Source organism: Calonectris borealis, chromosome 11, assembly GCF_964195595.1.
Source record: "Calonectris borealis chromosome 11, bCalBor7.hap1.2, whole genome shotgun sequence".
NCBI classification, from domain to species: Eukaryota; Metazoa; Chordata; class Aves; order Procellariiformes; family Procellariidae; genus Calonectris; species Calonectris borealis.
Genome location: NC_134322.1, coordinates 11,793,433 through 11,811,813, shown reverse-complemented (window position 1 = coordinate 11,811,813; position 18,381 = coordinate 11,793,433). Strand labels below are relative to the sequence as shown.

Below are 18,381 nucleotides of genomic sequence, written 5' to 3'. Positions count from 1 at the left end.
AAAGCCTTCTTAGTCATACTTTAATATAAAAATCTTACTACCTTTTTATTGTATGTTTACTGACAACAGCCCCCTTCCTTATGACTCTTAAGTTATCACTTTAAGAATGTTATTAATAAATGTTACTTGAAAAAAAATAGTTGAGTAATTGCTTTGTTCTGACTCGTTCTTTTCTTACTGTGAACGTTCATGGCAAAACAGTTAACACTTCATAATACCAAGTAAATTAAAAATTCATGATACACCCCCATAAATATGTAGTTGCAGTTTTTATCTATCCTGTCTGATGTATCAAAGTTATAATTCTGTTTTTAAATACCTATGTGGTGGTTTTGGTGGGTTGCTTTTTTTTTTCCTTCTTTTTTTTTTGCAGGGGCGGGGGGAGAACTGAAGTCTGTGAATTGAGCTACATCAATTTTACTGGTTCAACTCAGCAAATGCTTGTTGCACAGCTGTTAGTCAAGGGGCTCTGTGAAAGTATATCTGACAAACAAACATGAGTTAGAAATTTAACACGTGCAAACTTCTTGATGGTAACAAGCTTACTTGCATTCAGCCTAGGAAATAGTGCTGTAAAAGCGTTGTTCAGCTGAATGTGCTTAGCCTTAGACATGAAGGGCAAGAAAAAGCCAAGCTTCAGTCTTGAAACCCAGGCTGGGTTGGAAATGTTGGCAGGGAAAAAAAAAAAATCACTGAACCTGAATATCTTGATATGTGATCCTTGAGACATCCTTAGAACCCTGTGATAGTGTGTTTGTATTTAACATGTTTTTAAGTATTTTAAGCCTCTCCTGCTTATACACTGGAGGTTCCAGTAGCATTGAGGCACAGTAATTGAGTACTTAACTGGGAGAAAACTCTCCAAAATGCTCTTTGAATTTACTTATTTTAAAAAGTAGCAAAGTTAAGAAGAACAGACACAGCTGCAGTCAGCAAACTTGTTTTTCACTGTTTCCCATGCATTCTGTTGTTAAGGCTGGTACATTTGACACTTCAGCAAAACTGCAAATCTCAGAGGCTTCAAAATTGCAAGCAGAAGAGAGGCATTTTCTTCTAAGGAAGAGGGTTACCGTTATTAGTTAACAAGTGCTTGCCTGTTTAGATCGGTCCAATTTTTACAATTCCATTTAGACATAAGAAAAAGCCTTTCACTGTGAGTGTGGTCAAACACTGCAGGAGGTTGCCCAGAGAAGTTGTGGAGTCTCCATCCTTGGCGATACTCAAAATGCAAGTGGACACAGGCCTGGCAGCCTGCTCTGAGCAGGGGGGTTGGACTAGGCAATCTGTAGAGGAGCCTTCCAACTCTACTGCTCTAATTATTAAGGCATTTTTCTGCTCGTTTTCCAGCTTGAATAATCTGCAAATTTTTTTTTCTTCGTAGAAAAACTCAAATTTTATCACCACAGTGTGCGTTTGATCTTGACTTGGAATAAATTACTTCTACTAAACTGTTAGATTTAAGCATATTTAAAAGTTGTCTTTGGATTTGTAATGCTTTCAGAAGCTAAAGCACCGTTTTATTTTCAAGTAGCACATTTTACTCGGTGAATGATTTATCTTTCTAATTTTTGAGGAAAGGAGGAGGAGAGCAACTGGGAGTGTTATCCCTTTTGTCAGAAGTGAGTGACCAAAGTTCAAGGTTTTGTGTTCTTGAGAGAGGCTGATGATGGAGGCTCAGGTATCTCTGGAATCCCTCTTATTTATAAAGAATGTGCAAGATCCTGTTTCCCTGAACACAGAGGGCATCAAATAGCTGAGAATAGGTTTTTTTGCTTGCAGCTCAAAGACCTTTTAACCAATAAAGTGTTTAGATCAAAGAGCTCCCTTCCAGCTTCTTCTTAGGAGTGTGCTCACAGGTATTCTGCTGTCTGATTTTCTGTTCCCTCTCCTTGCACATACTCGCCTCCTTGCTTTCCTCCTCTCTTCTATTTGGGGTAATACCAGCATGTTCTGAAGTGTCTTTGCACACTACTTTGTCTTGTGCCTTGTAATATGTGCCTCCGTTCTGGTATTCCTTGTAATACATGCCTCCGTTCTGCAGTAAAACAAGTGCAGCAGTCATACCCACCAGCCCAATCCACCAGTAACAGTAATTTAAAACAATAGCTTATCTTCTGCACATCCTTATCTGTGTTATGGTCCCACTGACTTTCAGGGGTTGCATTAATGTTGGTGCAACAGCCTGGCTTAGATTTGAAAAACAAAGAAAGTAAAGGAAGTTTTTTACAGTTTTATCAGAAGCTGAAATGCGCTCATGCTGGCTCTCCCCGTGTTTTGCAGAAAGGCTACCAGAATGTATCAACTTCTGTATTGTACATGCTTGGGATTACAAGGAAATACAGCAGGTATTGGTACATTTAAAAGTTGAGCAATAATTCAGTTACTTTAATTTCAAGCTTTGTTGTGATGTGTCCCTATCAAAGCTACAAGAAAAGTGGGATCCTTTTAATTAATGTTTCTTTCAAAAGGTAATGGAGACTATGCTGGGAAATTGATGCATTTAAGGCAACTAAACTGCAGAAAATTAGCAAACGGGTATTTCTCTGGTAGGTGAGTATTTCTCTGGTCGCTGCTTTCAAATCTAAATTTTAAAAGTAAATTTACATTATAGTAACAATGGAAAAAAGAGAAATGCATGCCCATTGGTACCTTTTTTCCTAGGAAATGGAACAGCAAACCTCTGCAGGACAAAGTGACACTTTTGTCAGGGTCACTGTCAAATAACAATTCAAAGTTGGACAATTAAGACCAGTCCTGTATAGGCTTACCTAAATTTTTACCTTTTGATTATAAGGAACCTATCCTTGGATTAAAAAAAAATATTCAAGAAACAGAGCTCTGTAAGGATACCTATGAACTTTTATCCGATTTCTAAAATTCAGGAAGCAATTGGTTTGACCTGCTGCCCTGTTCTTGCAAAGCAATTTGTTCAGACTGTTGCACTACACTGGCTTTGCCTCCTGCTGCTGCCTGGCTGCATGGAGAAGCAGCGCCTCTGGCTGCTGCCGCTTTCCCTCGCTGGTTTGGGCAGCGCAGTCATGGAAGGAGAGGCTGCACCTCTGCTTCTTGCACGTGGAGCATCTCTATGCAAAGGCCACCTCACTGCCTGTCCACCATGCTCAGCTGCTAACAAGCTAAAACTCAAAACGAGAATTTGTGAGCCCGAAGATTGCAGCAGAAACAGTTTTCACAGGGAAGCTTTAAAAATCCTACAAAAGTTATGGGGGGAGAAAGTTCAGAAGGAACAAAACTGACATAAAGTTGCTTTAGTTATTTTTTTAAAGGCGGGCACTGATAAAGTCTTCCAAAGGGTCACCATTATGGTGTAAATGTCCCCGTGCTGTTCCTGGCAGCTACTGGCTTTACACATGAAAACAGAGACACTGGAGGCACACCCTTGGCAGTTTTGTGCAAAACTTCGGCCTGGGTTGGTTAAGCTCTCAAACACAGTTCTCTGAGCAGTAAGTAACGTATCATATTCCCAAATACAGGATATCCTTACATTATACTTTAGATGATGGGTTGGGTAATGTATCTTTTTTTGTATCCTTACAGAGCATGTCGAAGGCAAAATCGCGCATTCAGAACTACTGTGCGTGCTCAATTCGCTCATTAACTTTCCTATTAATATGGAGTATCTTTAATGCAGATTTTAAAACTCGAAAACCCACACTCTCATTTGCTTAACTTGGATGTGACAAGCCATACCGCAGAGCCGGACTTGAGTTACTGGTTTTGCACTCTGAGCTTGGTGCTTTAGGTCATCGGTCCTTTTGCACTGCCATCAGAAAGCCCACGCTACAATCCTTTCCTAGTGTTGGTGGTAGTTTGCCAGTCCCAGAAAAATGGGGAAGCACTGAAAAACTGAGAAGCGCCACGTAGCTTTCCCTGCCTCTGCGTTGCAAAGTAAATGGCTGATTTCGTGAGTGAAATAATGCTCTAGCCCTAAGTTAACAGGCTAAATGCAGTGAAAACGCTCTCTTGTGATGGGTCTCACGGTTAGAGGGGAGCTGAACCGCACTGGTGGCCTTCGGGTGACACCAAATCAGCTCTCTTATCTAAAGGCATGCTATCTCCGTGTTCCCTTTTTATAATTACTTCGTACAGTCAGATATCAATGCTATTTTGCCAGTTTTAATACATGAGCAGTTCTGTTACTTCAATTTAAATACATACATTGCTTGTGAGATTGGAGTCTAAATCAGTTACAGGGGATAATTTGTCTTATAACTGTTAAATATGCAAAATTAACTTTTCATACATTATTTTTCTCCTGCTATATCTTGAATTTACCTTAGATTTTATGACCTATTTCTTAAATGTACAGCTAAGGCACTTGTTTCATTTGAGGGAATACGTGCATTCTCGGCTGTTAAAGCTAACACGTTGCTCAGACTAACTACTCTTTGGTTTTGAAGAACCTTGGTATAGTGCAAAGAGATTACTAAGATTACTTGGGACCTTTTCAGCAGATGATGTGTAACTCTGGAGCGTACCACATACCAACAAAGTAACCAAAATTTCTAAACAGTTTAAAAACTATGAAGTTACACGTTTTTTGAGTTTTATCTTCCCTGGCTTCAATGGAAACAAGCCGCCTCCTTTTAGGTTTTATTTCCTAAGTGTTGTGATAAACAGCAATAAATTTCTACTTCATCCCATTTTGAAATAGCATATTTTGGATTGCTGAAAAGTTGCGTGTTTGTAATGTTGTTTGGTGTCTTACCTGAGAGGTATTGGGCAAAATATTTTCACAGAAACTCTGCAATTCCAGCACTAGAAAAATCCTTCACAAATAATAACCTTTCATGTTGAAAAAAGTAAGTACCTTCACTGTTCAGTCAGATGTAAACTGGCGAGTTGCCACTTTAGCTACAGCTAGACAGCTGATTTTCCTAGATATATCAGAAATGGACAAAAGGCGGGGGAGGGAGGTTGGGAGAATTCACCCTTGTTAAAAGAATAAGAAAAGTGAATCAATAATACCTCTTTTCTGCCAAAGGTGACTTTAGTAAGGGACAAAAATGGTTTCTACACAGAATCTGTTTGACCTTGAGTAGGATATTAACTAGATCTCCTTATCAGTTGGCATTTGCATTTGATTTAACTATATGAACTCCAGCACATATTTTGAACAACTTTAAAAGAACAGCTGCAGAATAACAGAGCATGTATCTGGTAAAACTTATTACGGAGCCAAACAAACAAACAACAAAAGTCAAAACCAGATTACTTTTATTTAATGGTAACTCATTTCATTTCTCATAAAAAGGAATGCTGTATTTTAAGTTTTTCTTTCTGGGCATGAGTCAGTATTTCACCTACATGAGGGTGAGTGAGCAATCGAACAGCCTCATCCTGGCTAGTGGATATTGCAATATTGAGATAAGGGCTTCCTTAGAGAGGTTTCTTACAATCCTTTAGCACTTACTGCAGTGAGATCAAGTTACAGCTGGTTTAATGCAATGTACAACCTATTAAGGCTGACATCACAAACTTTACTAGTTCTGGTGATGATTACATAACAAATAATTACTCAACATAAAGTGCCAGTGACAGACTGATAGTTTGCTTTGAGATATAAAAATGAGATGCAGGAACCACAGAGCAAAAGGAGTTTTGTTTAAACCAGTTATATTCCATTTCAGATAACAGAAGCTTGCTTCAAGTTAAAGGTCCTTAAATGCAATAAGGTATAAAATAATGCCTCATCATTTCCTTCTAATTAACAGCTGACACTTGTTGATCTGGAAGAAGGTATCAGAGGAATTTTGAGTTGACTACTGGTGTGGTTGGAAGGTAACGCTTAGGGTGACAAGTAACAAGTATTTATCCTATTGCTTAGCCCTCGAAGGCTGAGGTACAGCGATGAAAACAAGATTTAGCATCTGAATGTACCAGAATTCACTCTTTTTGGATGACTAATGCTGCTAGCTTAGGGTCAAATCACGTCATGTTCTGTATGACTGATCAACGTAATAAAAGGATATAAGGTGACTTCCTTATGCCATGTGCCATCAGTCCCAGGTCATGGGGATGTATTTCACTGTGGTGCTATGTCCTGCCCCCCCCCCCAACACTCTTTCTGAAGGTTGACGCTCCCCCAGACCGAGTGAGGCAGAGAGGATGTTGATGACTCATTTTCCCTTCATTTTCTTCACAAGCTGTTCCAGTGAAACAATGTGCTGTCTCTCCATCTAAGCTTATCACAAACAGTTTAACTCTCAAATAATTTGATGTCAATCTCTACATTTTTGCATGATCAACAGGAAAAAAGGCATGGAAAATTCCTCACCTCAAGCATGTTCTAAAACAATAGCTTGTACCAGAGAACTCTCATGCCCAGGCTGGCCTCCAGTTACTTTTCCTAATTCCTTTGCTCCTTCCAGCTCTTGGATTTACAAATATTAAACTTAGAGGCCAACATGGTAACCATGAGAATCAAGTCAGTATAGCCCAAATACTGCTGTGAGATGAGATGAAGGACCTACTCGTAGAAGAACTTGCTCATTAACTTCCTGTGGGATGTGAGGAGATTTAAATTAATTAATTAGAAAGGGAAAAAGGAAGGGAGGAAGCAGGAATGCGGTAGTTTGTCAGAAATGCTTTATCGTGTTAGCTGAAGAATTCAGAAATCCCCCATTTTCTCTGCTTTCCTTTGGAAAGTTCTTGAACTATCTCCAGAACAATCTTACTGGACTTCCACTGTTCCTTCTGTTCCTGCTCCGTAAGCCAAGAACTAGCACTGGCACAGGGGAATCCAGGCGCAAACACGTAGCTGCGGATCAGCAGGCTTGGGATTTCTCCTGCAGTAAGAGAGTGAATTTAGCCTGTTACTTGGGAGATCCTGTATTCAGAACTAATTTAAGTTTTCCCTGGAAATGCCTAATTTTCCTATTCTATGGAAATGAAGAGTCCTAAGAACCTAATTTTCATACCTATGTAAGATAGCACAAATTCTTCTGAAGTTAACTAAACCCAAGCATTAGGAGCTCCCCTGCAGCTGAGGAACTCCCTGCAGCAACACCCTAACCTGGAGTTGAATGCCTGCAGTTGCATGGGTCTTCTCAATTTATGCCTATTGTTTGCAGCAAATGGGTTCTGCTACCAGAATTTACTACAGCACTTGCCCTGCTGAATGGCTGTCAATGCGAGGACGTTTTGTTTCTTGGTATCTACAGTTCAGTTTAAACTAGCAGCTGCCAATTCTGCTGCTTTTTTTTAATGCTTGGTTTGATATTTTGATCATCCCTTTCTAATCATTGGAGTGGGTCTAGTAAAGTTAGTAGTGTACTGAGCCTCTGACTCTTAAGAGACTGTTTCTGTCATGCTGAGGATCACCAGTTTTTGGCTGTGAGTATGTGCACAGCTCTGTTACCCTGTGATGCACAAACCGATGGTTCAGGTGTGAGCACACACTCGCATGTCTATCAGCTTAGCCCAACACTCCTTTTTGCAGCAAGGGGAGATGGGTGATACCTGCTTCAACATAATGTCACAACAGCGCAGATAGATGATAAGGCCTGACAATGAAAATCAAAGTTTTTAAATGAATTTGAATGTTCTGATTTAGTTTACACAAAATTACCACTCATGTATGGCTATGGTACCAGGACCTTTGAGCCAGATTTAACTCACTTTTGAACCATGTTTTCATTGCAACGCAGACACTGAGCTATCTAACTCCCTATGTCTTAAAATAAAAATTAATGGCATAACAGTAATATTAGACATACGTTTCAAAGGAGAGATTTTTCTAGGAAGTCTTAATTTTTCCTATTTAGGGAACACCAATAATTTGAGCCAAACTTAATTAATCATTTTTTCTTCCCTTAGAAATGCAGTTTGTCCTAGCATACAGTTAGTTGCAAAAGATAAATATTGACATGTGTAGCGGGAATTATTGTATGAGGCTTTTTATTAGCGATACCGATTCACTAGTTTTACTGACAGTTAAAGTTCCTGCCCTGGGCAGTTCCTAATCTCAACTGGGAACGGAGGTGATAAAGTGGAAGAAATGCATCCTCCTTCCTCCCTCCCAAACGAACTTTCCTCCGATTTCGCTCAGCCCGAGTTACAAAACGCGTTTGACGCAGCGCTAACGGCAGCACTTCCATGCATCGGCACGGCCTGCAAGAAAAGCTCAAACGCACCTTAACTAACGCTGTTCCCTACTATGCAGTTTAAATAATGCACAACGCCGGTTACTCCCTCGAGGCAGCAGCTACCCGTGGCTGCCCAGCGCGCGGCACACCACCGCTCCGCTCTGAGGTGACATTTCGTCCACCGGGAAGCGGAGACCCAGGCCCCTGCGCCGGCCTCTGCCCCACCGCCCGCTGCGCCAGCGCCGGGGGGGGCTGTAAAGCCCGATGCTAGGGCTGATGTGTCTGCAGAGAGACGGGGCTTTCGGGAGCAGAGCCTCCCTCTTTGAACCACGCGTTTCCAGTCAGACTGGTTTCTGTCCCGGAAAGCTCCGTTTTTAGCCTCTCTTCGGCCTCTACCTCACCAGCAGCACACGGGGGGCACGGCCGCCCGCCCCTCTGGCAGCCATTTACAGCTCCTCAGGGTATTTCGGGTCGCTGCCCAGGGCTCCCCCGTTCCCTCTCTCGTGTGGGGAGGCCGAGGCCGCCCCCTCCCTTCGCCGGCCGCCCCGCCCTGAGGGGGGCCAGGGCGCGACGGGCGGCGGGCGGGCGGGAGCGGGCAGCGCCGCGCGGCCCGGCCCGGCCTCCCCCTCCTCCCGGGGGCGGCGCGCGCTGACGCGGCAGCGCCGCGGCTCTCCGCCGGCCGAGTCGCACAATTATGAGAAAGAGCCGCCGGGCCGAGGCCGCCGCCAGCGCTGGGTCCCGGTGCGGAGTCGAGCCAGCGCCGTCCTCCTTGCCCCGCTCTCCCCTTCGCCCCGGGAGCGTTGTCCTCGGCCGGCTTTCCCCCACCCAGCCCTCCGCTGCTGCCGAGCTCAGCCCCGATAGATGGAGACAGGCCCCGCCACCGCCGACGCCGAACCACGAGCAGGAGCTGCCCGGCGCGAGGAGAGCCAGAGTCGGCGCCGAGACCCAGCCCGGCCCTGAGGAGAATGGTGAGGGCGGCGGCGGGGGGCCGCGCTCGGCCCGGCGGGGCGCGGGGGAAGGGGCGGGGGCGCCGGCCGCCGGATCAGACCTGTCCCGGCCGGCCGCTCCGGGTCCCGGCTGCCGCGGCCGCCCTGCTCCGCCTCGGCGCCTCTCGCCCCCGGGCTCGCCTCCCGCCGCGGCGGTTCTTGCCCTGGCCGCCCCGTCTGGGGTGCCCCGGCGGCGGGGAGGAGGGACCCCGCCGGGCTGTCACCTCCGGGCCGGAAGGGGAGGCGCGGGCTCCCGCCGCCGCCCGGCATTTCTAGAGCCTCCTCGCGTGGTGTCCGCGGGGCCGGCCAACGCCGCCCGGCTGCCGGCGGCCCCGCGGAGGGGCGGCCGCTGCCCTTCGCACCCCTCCGCTCCTCGGAGCAGCGCTCTGGGGAGCCGGTCCTGCGGCGGAGGTGACTCCGCTGCTTGGAAACGTGACCTTTCGTTTAGTGCTCTTTGAGTCCTTCGTGATGGGTTCGTGTAGTACCGGAGTGTATAGGGTGGACTAGGTAGTTCTCTGGGATGCAGCTGTTCTTCCCTTCTGATCTTTCTGCCTGTTTCACTTTTACAATTTCTACACGCTGTTATATACAAAGGAGTGTATAAACCCTTACAAAGAGGTGTATGAGCTTCTACAAAGAAAACACAGTTTTAATTCCAGCTCTTTCTTCTTCTGGCTGCTAATCGGTTCTTTATGTCTATAGGTTTATATCTTAATTGATATTTACAGAATTTAGTGAGCCGTCACATCAAATGCTTTCAAATAGTTTTGAAAATCCAAGTGTGGAGTGTAAATCTGGGTTTCTACAGTCTGCCTGAACTTCTAGTCAGGTGCTTTATTTCATTTTAAATAAAGATGGTTTATTTCACAGTATATTGTTCAAAACCACAGGGATTCATACCCATGAATCTTCCATTTCTGACTATATCTGTGAACTGTGTAGAAATGTGGGCTGTCTTTTTCTAGAATCTGCAAATCCACCACTCTTCTAGGAAGAAGCTGAAAGTGCAATCTTCCGTTCTGACTTGAAGGAGTACTTGGCATCTCCCACTTATGTGGTACTTGCTCTTCTCCACTGATTTTTTTTTTTAGTTTTGTGGGGGTTTTTTGGATTTGTTTTTTTTTTCTTTTTTTAGTTTAGTTCTGGTGTTTTGTTGGTGCTGACATAGCCTAGAAATGTACAGATTGGTTTTAACCATTATAGATTTGTAAACTGATCGTGGCTCAGCAGTTTTTCTGGCAACGTAACATGTTTGCAATTTTTTATACTTACCATGTGTTTATCAAATATTTTGAAACCACTGTTTAACAAGTGTTTTGCCTGAATTGAATATAGGACATTTTATGCAAGTTCATTTTGCTAAAAATTTCCCTACTGCTCCATGACTATTTAGCAATTTTGAAGAATTGCTGGACAGTGTCCAACATTAAATCAGGAATTATTCTAGAGTGAGTTGTTCAGTGTGGCAATTCTGGGAGTTCAGTCCTTTTTTTAATCTGTCTGTGTGGGTGAGATAAGTGTCTGCTAGATCATCCTTCGTACCATCTGGTATGAGGCCATTCTTGACTTTGCTGTTTAAAGCGGGGGAAAAAAATCTTTGTGCATGTGGAACTGTTTAGGCTGGTTTTGGACTGTTTGTCCAAACATTAGTTTCCTGATGTTTGAATTTTTTTTTTTTGCTTGCTTGAGCTCAGGAGTGGAAGGGTAATTTTCACTTGTCATACAAAGACACCTTGAAACATCACCTGACATTTAACAGTTATCTCACTTATATTTAAAGATACTCTATCAGATCGTCTACCTCCCCACATGGATTATCTTGGAGAGAGGTACTCTATTGTGTTTTAAACTTTCGCTTCTTTTCTTGTCCCTCGAGGCTCTGCGTAACTCTAGTCTTGCTGCCTTACCTTTTTGTCGTATCACGTCAGCCCTGCTTTCTCTGCTCTGCTGGTGTTAGACTGCAGCATCCAAACTCCTCTCTTTTTCTCGTAGTTATCTTTACCACTTGCTGTGCTTCCCTTTCCTGGAAGCTTTGCACCAACACCCAGACTTTTCCTGCTTCTCTTTCATGTCCCTTCATGAGGTGCGTTTCTATTAACTGTTCACTCCTTGTGGACAGTCATGACAGATTATTTTCTAAACAAACCAATATTGTTTTGAACTTAAATAATTGATGCTGACACAGTAGAGTTTGGCCATATTGGTTTGTCGATTTTACACCAGTAATGTTGCAAATAAATCTCTAAGAGGATTTGTCAAAAAGTGCGTGTGAAGGGAGGGAGATGCTTTTACAGTCTACAATTTGTGTGCTTGACAGGGTTTTGCATAGTAAGTTTAATTCTCTTTCCCAGAAAGACCCTGATTAGCCTAATTAGGAGTTTAATACGTAGTTATACTAGCATTTACACTTTTACTAAACTTCTGATACTGTCAGCATATTGTCTGAAACAAGCCCAAATTTGAAGTCCCAGTCTTTAAAGACTTGGGGTTGGATTTTGAAATTGCAGCTTATGCTTTGAAAAATCAAGACAATGAAATGATACTTCTCATGCCAATATACTTAACCTGAAAAATGTATCTTTGTCTTTTTTTTTAACAGATATTTATTTCTTTTGGAATCCCTCATTTCCTTTAACCGTGTCTACTTTGGCAGCAATATTTGCGTGCCACATTAATTTGCTGAAACAAGTAACATTAGTTCTGGGGTTTTTGTCCCACTTTTTTAAAGGCAAACTGACAGTAAAATCAATGTGTATGTTTTCCAGAACTGAAGTTTTGTCTTTGAGGTCACATTTCTTGTTTCTAATGTGAATAATTCTGTCTTGGTGCATTTTAGCTTCACTGGTTGAAATTCCAGCAGCTGGCTTTTCAGCAGATAAATTACTGAATAATCTCACTCTGTGTGGGTATTTGGATAAGATACTTAGATGATTATTAAAAATAATGTCACTTCTTGCCTCTGATACTGACAAGTAGTGGTGGCCTCTGACAAATGAGTCCATATGCTTCATTATTTCTACAAAAAATATCAGTGATACTGACTTGGTAAAACTTGACCAAAGTTTGTTGCATGCTTTCTTCATGTTCCCTGGCCTGAAACCTTCTTTCTCCTCTATTATATTCTCTGCAGTCTTGTAACTGTCCTTTATTTGATTTAATCCCATCTTTTTTGCTCACATAATGAGAATGTACAGGTAATGGTGTCATGTTAATATATTATGATACAATCTATACCGAAAATGATCTAACTAATCCTTGGTTTCTGTTACTTTTATTACTTTAAGCTTAGCTTTTCTTTTACTTGAATTGTAGATGTTTTTGTATTTCAAGTAACAGAAAGCTAATCTAAGAAAAGAACAGAAAAGGTAAACCCCAAAACCTTTGTATTGGCAAGCTTCGCTTCCTGACCTGGCTCAGCACAGGATTAGCTGGGCATCAGTGCTGCTGCGCGAGAGAGCAGGTAGGATGTGCAGGAGGTGACTTGTCTTTTTGGTAGCAGCCAGTCATTAAACCAGCGTCGCCTGGCACACCGAACCGTTGCATCTCACCAGATGGGACCGCAGACCCCAGCAGCAGTGTTTTGGAGATTGCAGCTGCACTGCACAGCCATTGCACTGACGGAGAGAATGCTATTTTTTTGAGGAGTGGTGAGGTTTTTTCAGCCTTCTTTACACCTATGTTTTGCTTAGCATGTAAATTGGATGTGAGCCGTTTTAAGGCGGGGGCATGAGCCACTTTCTTTAACTACCAGGTTTGCTGGAACCACAGTACAGCTCGAGTTTGTTTTTCTCCCCAGCCGCTGTACTTCTTGCATGGAAGTAGGGACAGCACAGGTTGTCTAATTGCTGGTAGGCCATCAGGGGAAATTTCTTACCCCTCTGTTCTTTCCAAGAAGGAAAGGCCAGTGAACTTCCGATGCGATAATGAAATATAAAAAACAAGAGAGAAACTGGGATAAGTAACATTGTTATCCTTAACTGTGTCTTTTTTTTTCCTTTCCAAGAATTGGGCAAAAAGTGTTCTAAACCTGTGGGAAATACAGTCAGAAAAATAACTGTGGTGCTGATTGTGGTGCTGATAGTTCCAAAAAGCTGCCTTATGAAAGCACTAGAACATTTAACTGTGGGAAATGGTTTGACAACATATGGTATGAGGATGTTGCAGGAATAGTCTGTAAGGTAAATGTAGTGGTTGATTACCAAGGAGAGTTTAAAGTATGGTAACAAACTGACAGCACGTTAGAGTGGATTGAACAGGGTTTATAAGTTAGGCGTTTTTTCCCCTTAACTAAAGCAAACTTCAGATGTTACTGAGGTGGTAGGCTTGGATTAAACCTTAATTCTGGGAATTTCTGTGTTTTTTTTTTTAAATCCTAAAAGTTGGATCAAAGTTACATATTATTTAATACTTATGTTATTAAGAGCAATATAATTTTTTTCCTAAAGACTCTTACAAACGCATTCTAACTCGAGCTGTTTTCATGCATCTCTATTGTCAGATTTTCTGACATGTTTGAATTCTCTGCTTGTATGGCAAATGTGCAGTTGCTGAGTTAGTGTATGCCGTCCCATCTTTATTTCATTTGATTTCATCTGAAGGAGGATGGCATGTGATATGTGTGCTAGCATATCTGTTGACTTTCTACAGCTGCAAAATTGGAATTTTACAGGCTGATTCAGTAATAAAGTTGGTACTCTGTTGTGTGTAGTTTGACAACTAATGTTTTCAGAAGATGATCCAACTTCAGAAACAAATATTGTAAACTTCATCTTCAACCTGTCCATGGAGATCACTATTCTGTCCATTCAGATACGGTCCAGTGTGAAGTGCTTATTTTGTTTAAATTTTGCAAAGAGCATGCAACTGGTGAATATACAGTTTCAAAGAGCATAGGTAGATGTGTGCATATAGTTTGTCTACATCTGAAAATTATGCACGTGTGAATCTTATCAATGTCTAGACTTACTGCTAGTAATTGTAATAGCAACCATTTGGGGAGGCCTCTTTCTGAGTTGGAGAGCTTTGGAGCTATTTTGAGGTCTGTGGCAGCCTGGTCATGCTTTTTGCTTCCTAGTCATGGATCCCAAAGCCTGGTGTGGATGACTCCCAGTGCTATTGGATTCTGCCTTTAATTGTTTACTGATAATCAAATGAGATTTAAAAAAAAAGAAGCTGCAGGTTCTGAGAATTGGCATATTTCTATTAAGTTCTGGTTTGCTGATTTTTATTGTTTGTTTTTATTTTTTACTGACAACCTTTTGGGTCATTACTGCAGTGTGTTTTTGCTGTCATACACTAACACATTCCTGCTTGAGAATACTTTCTCAGTTACAGCTCTAAGTTAATTTAATGTAGGTGTTCAGTCTTTCACCATAATGTAACTCTGTAATCTTCAAAGCCTGGGAAAGTGTCTGTTACAGCTCAGTCAATCTTAACACAATAGTTATTGCAGTTGAATACCAGCTTTTGTTCTGTGCATTGTTCTCACTTACCTCTACCCAAAGAGGTACTTATTTTCTTAATCTTATCTACTTGATTCTTGTCACCTTTGCTAAGAGAGGAATAGAAACAATGTTTTCAATGTTTTCGCTTTGTAGTCCCCTGACTTGTCTTGGGTGGAATTTTGCAAGATTTCTTATCTTAATACCTGCTGAGTTTTTCTCCTCCTAATCCTAATCCTGCAAAGTGATAATCAGTTTTTGTGAAATGTGGACTTGACAAACTTGACTTTTAAAATTTAAAATTTAAATTTAATAAACAAATAAATTTACATTTATGCCTTCTGCAAATGAATTTCTAGTTGCTCTGTTAGGAATACTGTATTTCACAAGCACTTATTGCCTAAAAATTTCTAGACTCAGGGCACTTTTATGACTAGTATTACTTAGCAGTCCAGGTCTTCCCACTATTACTCACTTAACTGACAATATAGTTCCCAGGACTGACCTGGAGTGCTTGAGGTGTGGATATGTGTGTTGCAGGGTAATAATCTCAGATATGAGGCGGGGTTGATGTTCAAGTCCATAGCATCTTTACTAGCTGCTCCCAAATCTGCCGAAACCCTTCTTAAAGGTGTGGTTGTAATCCAGTCTAAAGTCATCTAAGCCCTGGCTGTCACCCTCCTTCCTTTGTGCTTCCGTCTGTGCTCGGTCACTGTTTTGGGGATCTGGATTGAATAAACATCTGATCACCTCCTTTTTTTTGAGGATTAATTCTTTTGTTGGTCATTTCCCTGAATCGGCTCTCCATGTGACTGCATAAATGGCGGTGCTGGTATGAGGTAGGGTGGGATCATGTGCAGAGGCTTAGGAAAATGGGATTGTGGCACCCCAAACTTGACATCAGCTGTGAAACTGGTTTGGAAGCTTCCTCTGAGGTGCTTAAGAGTTGGCTTGTGCCATCATATTAGTCAGTGTTCGGTTACTCTGTGTATCACCCACCCTGCGTGAGTGTTTTCTAAGTCTTACAGCCTCGTGTGCAGGCATGGATGGAGCTGTGCCATCACAAGTCAGGTTCTCTAGCCTCTTCAAAGTATAAACCAAATTGCACTGCAGACCTTGTCTAATTGTACTGTAGGCATGTAGTAGCTATACTTGAGTACTTTTGTATCTAAATTCTTGTTTGCAGAGGAATTTTCTTGACCTTCTTTTCTGAATGTGTGCTACCAAATATAAGATAACTTTTTACCAGATATGCTGTGCTGTAGTCTGTCTTTGAACTGAGCTTCATCGAGATGAGTTTGACCCCTCCCATCAAGTTATTTCGGTTGGCAAATGATCCACTACTGGTAACTTGTCTTACATAACAAAATATTGCTAGATTTTTTTTTTTCCATGTTCTTAACATGCTGCTTATTTGCTTTTTAGTGCTATTCCCATCCCTGTTTAACTTTCTCAAGAAGCTGAACCTGTTCCTTTGAGGTAGGAGAGAGCGAAGCTGCATTCTACTAAGGTATCTGATAGAGCTCAGCACAGCAGCTGTGTGACCAGGTTCAAAGACGGTCATGCTGATGTACAACATAGATAAAATTGCATGTATATTGGCTTTGTGTAGTAAGCTCAATGCGATATACTACTTTGTGGCTAAAGCCAGTCTGAAAAAGCTCAGCTTCCTTTCAGAACCTGTCCCCGTGGCTGCTGTGGTCATGCAAGTATTTAGTCAGGTATAACTTCAGTCTCCTGAGTAGGTTAAATTATGCATGTGTTTAAGTGACACATGATTGGAGCCTAAAAATACCAGTTGCGTAATTACAGAACTGTTAATCAACTTTCTCTTCAATTATAAAAATCAGTTAATCTACAAGAGTAGGTGCAGTTAATGATGTTTTAAATGTCAAAGTCTTACCAGTTTCTCCTGTGTTCCCTGGTTGCAGTATTGTCTAAACTGTAGTTTGCAGGATTCTGTTAAACAGCAAATTTAATAAAACTTCAACTGAAGGCATTAGAAGAGTACATGGCTGAGGGTGATCTTCCGGCCAAAAAGTTTGAGAGTGATTGATCTTGAAGGAATTCCTGCTCATGGTAGTAATCTTGCACTAGGAAAAGGGTGATGAATCACAGATACCATAGCTGACAAATATCCTAGACAACTTTCTAGGAACTTAGCATCATCTGGCGCTGCAAGGCCTCTGGATGCAGAACTAGTTGGAAGAGGCTCGCTGCTCCCGATTTCACAAGCTATGGTTTACTGACTCCTTAATTGTGCTGCTGAAAATGTTCACGGGGTTACGCTGCAGACTAGCCCGTGGGGCAGCCCTGCGAGCACTTCCCTTGCCTGTGTGAGGGGCACTAAGCAAAGGTGTGGAGGTTGGGATGGACATTAACCTCTTAAACTGGTATTAACTGGCTTTGCAGCCAAAGGCATTGAAAAGCAGAAATATCCCCTTAACTAACCTTTGTCCTTTTAATTTATGCCAACTTCAGAAATGTTCTTGATGAGGATTTATGCCTTTGCCTTGTTAAGCAATTGGTCTGTCTTATTCTTTGTTTCTTTTATAAAAATCTTATGCAGAAAAATACTTTTTAAGTTTTCAACTGTAGGAAAATTACAGTTTGTATGCATGCAGTTTTCCATATAAATCCTACCTCTGTATGTATTACTCGGGGACTCTTCACTGTTAAATTCTCTGTAATTGTTTCACTAACGCCATTTGAAACAATGTGGTCTTTCTACGTTTCCTTTTTAAAGGGAAACGGGGCAGAAGACACTCCTCATCCTTGTCCTGGTTTGGGCTGCAAGCTGGTGTTACAGGTAAATGTTTTGCAGCGATGAAGGCTGCTAACAAACGAGTCATTGTTTGAATGCATCAGTCTGGTTCTGCTTGGTGTTCTGTAGCCCACGAGAGAAATATCTGGTACTAGTACAATCATAGTACTTTGCTGGACAACACGATACAGTAAACTTTGGGTTGCGCTTTCTTCCTGCTATAGGCAATGTAAAAGACTGAAGCTTTTCTGCCTGCAGAAAAATCCTGTTTTCGGGTTGTAGACAAATGTTTTCTGGACACGTGCATATAGACAATCTGCAGAATACAGGTAGACAAAAGCTAATTAGGCAGTGAGTCCCTAGGCTTGCTCAGTGGAGACTGAAGGGGATTCAGAGCAGCTCTTTTGTCTTCTCTCTGCAGAGAGGATGTAGAAAAATTAGCACTGCTAAGATAAGGTTAGTCTTTTTGACTATCCTCTTGAGTGTCATTACTGGATTTTTCAGGGTTTTTCTGACAGATGTAAAGATCTTGCATGTAGGACAAGAAAAATCTTGTAATTAATGTAGTAGGAGTTAGTTGGGTTTTAATTATACCATGAATTAGGAAGAAACATCTTCAGTGCCAGATGAGAATGGATGCTATTCTCAAACCCAGGGTATCTGCTCACCTAAAATGTGACCTTAGGCAATACGTTCTTGCTTCATTGGCAGCTCTCCGAGAAATAAAGAAATACTGTCTTAGCTTCCTTCCCTTCCTGAACGTCAGGATACAGGTGCTTAAAAAGAATGTCTTTTTGTGTGACAGATCTGTAGTCTTTTCCTGGATGCCTAGAGTAAGTGTGCTTTGGGGGATTATTTTGATGTACCTTGACAGTATGCTTAGATCAGCTCAGTTGTTTCTCTAACCTGGTATTTTACCATTACCAAAGGGGATGTCCTACTTCCCTTGTTCCCACCCTGATCATGGCCATGCGGTCCTTTCCTGTGCCTTAGTTTTCTGCCCAGTTTGCATCTGAATCGGTTCATTCTGACATCAAAGCTATCTGCCCTTTTTTTCCTGGAAATAATGTTGTGCTGGTTTAGGG

General features: G+C 42.0%; 1 protein-coding gene across 1 annotated transcript in view; it reads left to right on the top strand.

The window, feature by feature from the left end:
• Window positions 1-8,786: 8,786 nt before the first annotated feature.
• Window positions 8,787-18,381, top strand: part of TRPM7 (transient receptor potential cation channel subfamily M member 7) — a 59,405-nt gene continuing 49,810 nt past the window's right edge. The window contains exon 1 of the mRNA XM_075159997.1: window positions 8,787-9,073. Coding sequence (XP_075016098.1) covers window positions 9,071-9,073 — 3 coding nt within the window. The 5' untranslated portion in view covers window positions 8,787-9,070. The remainder of the gene's footprint in view (window positions 9,074-18,381) is intronic.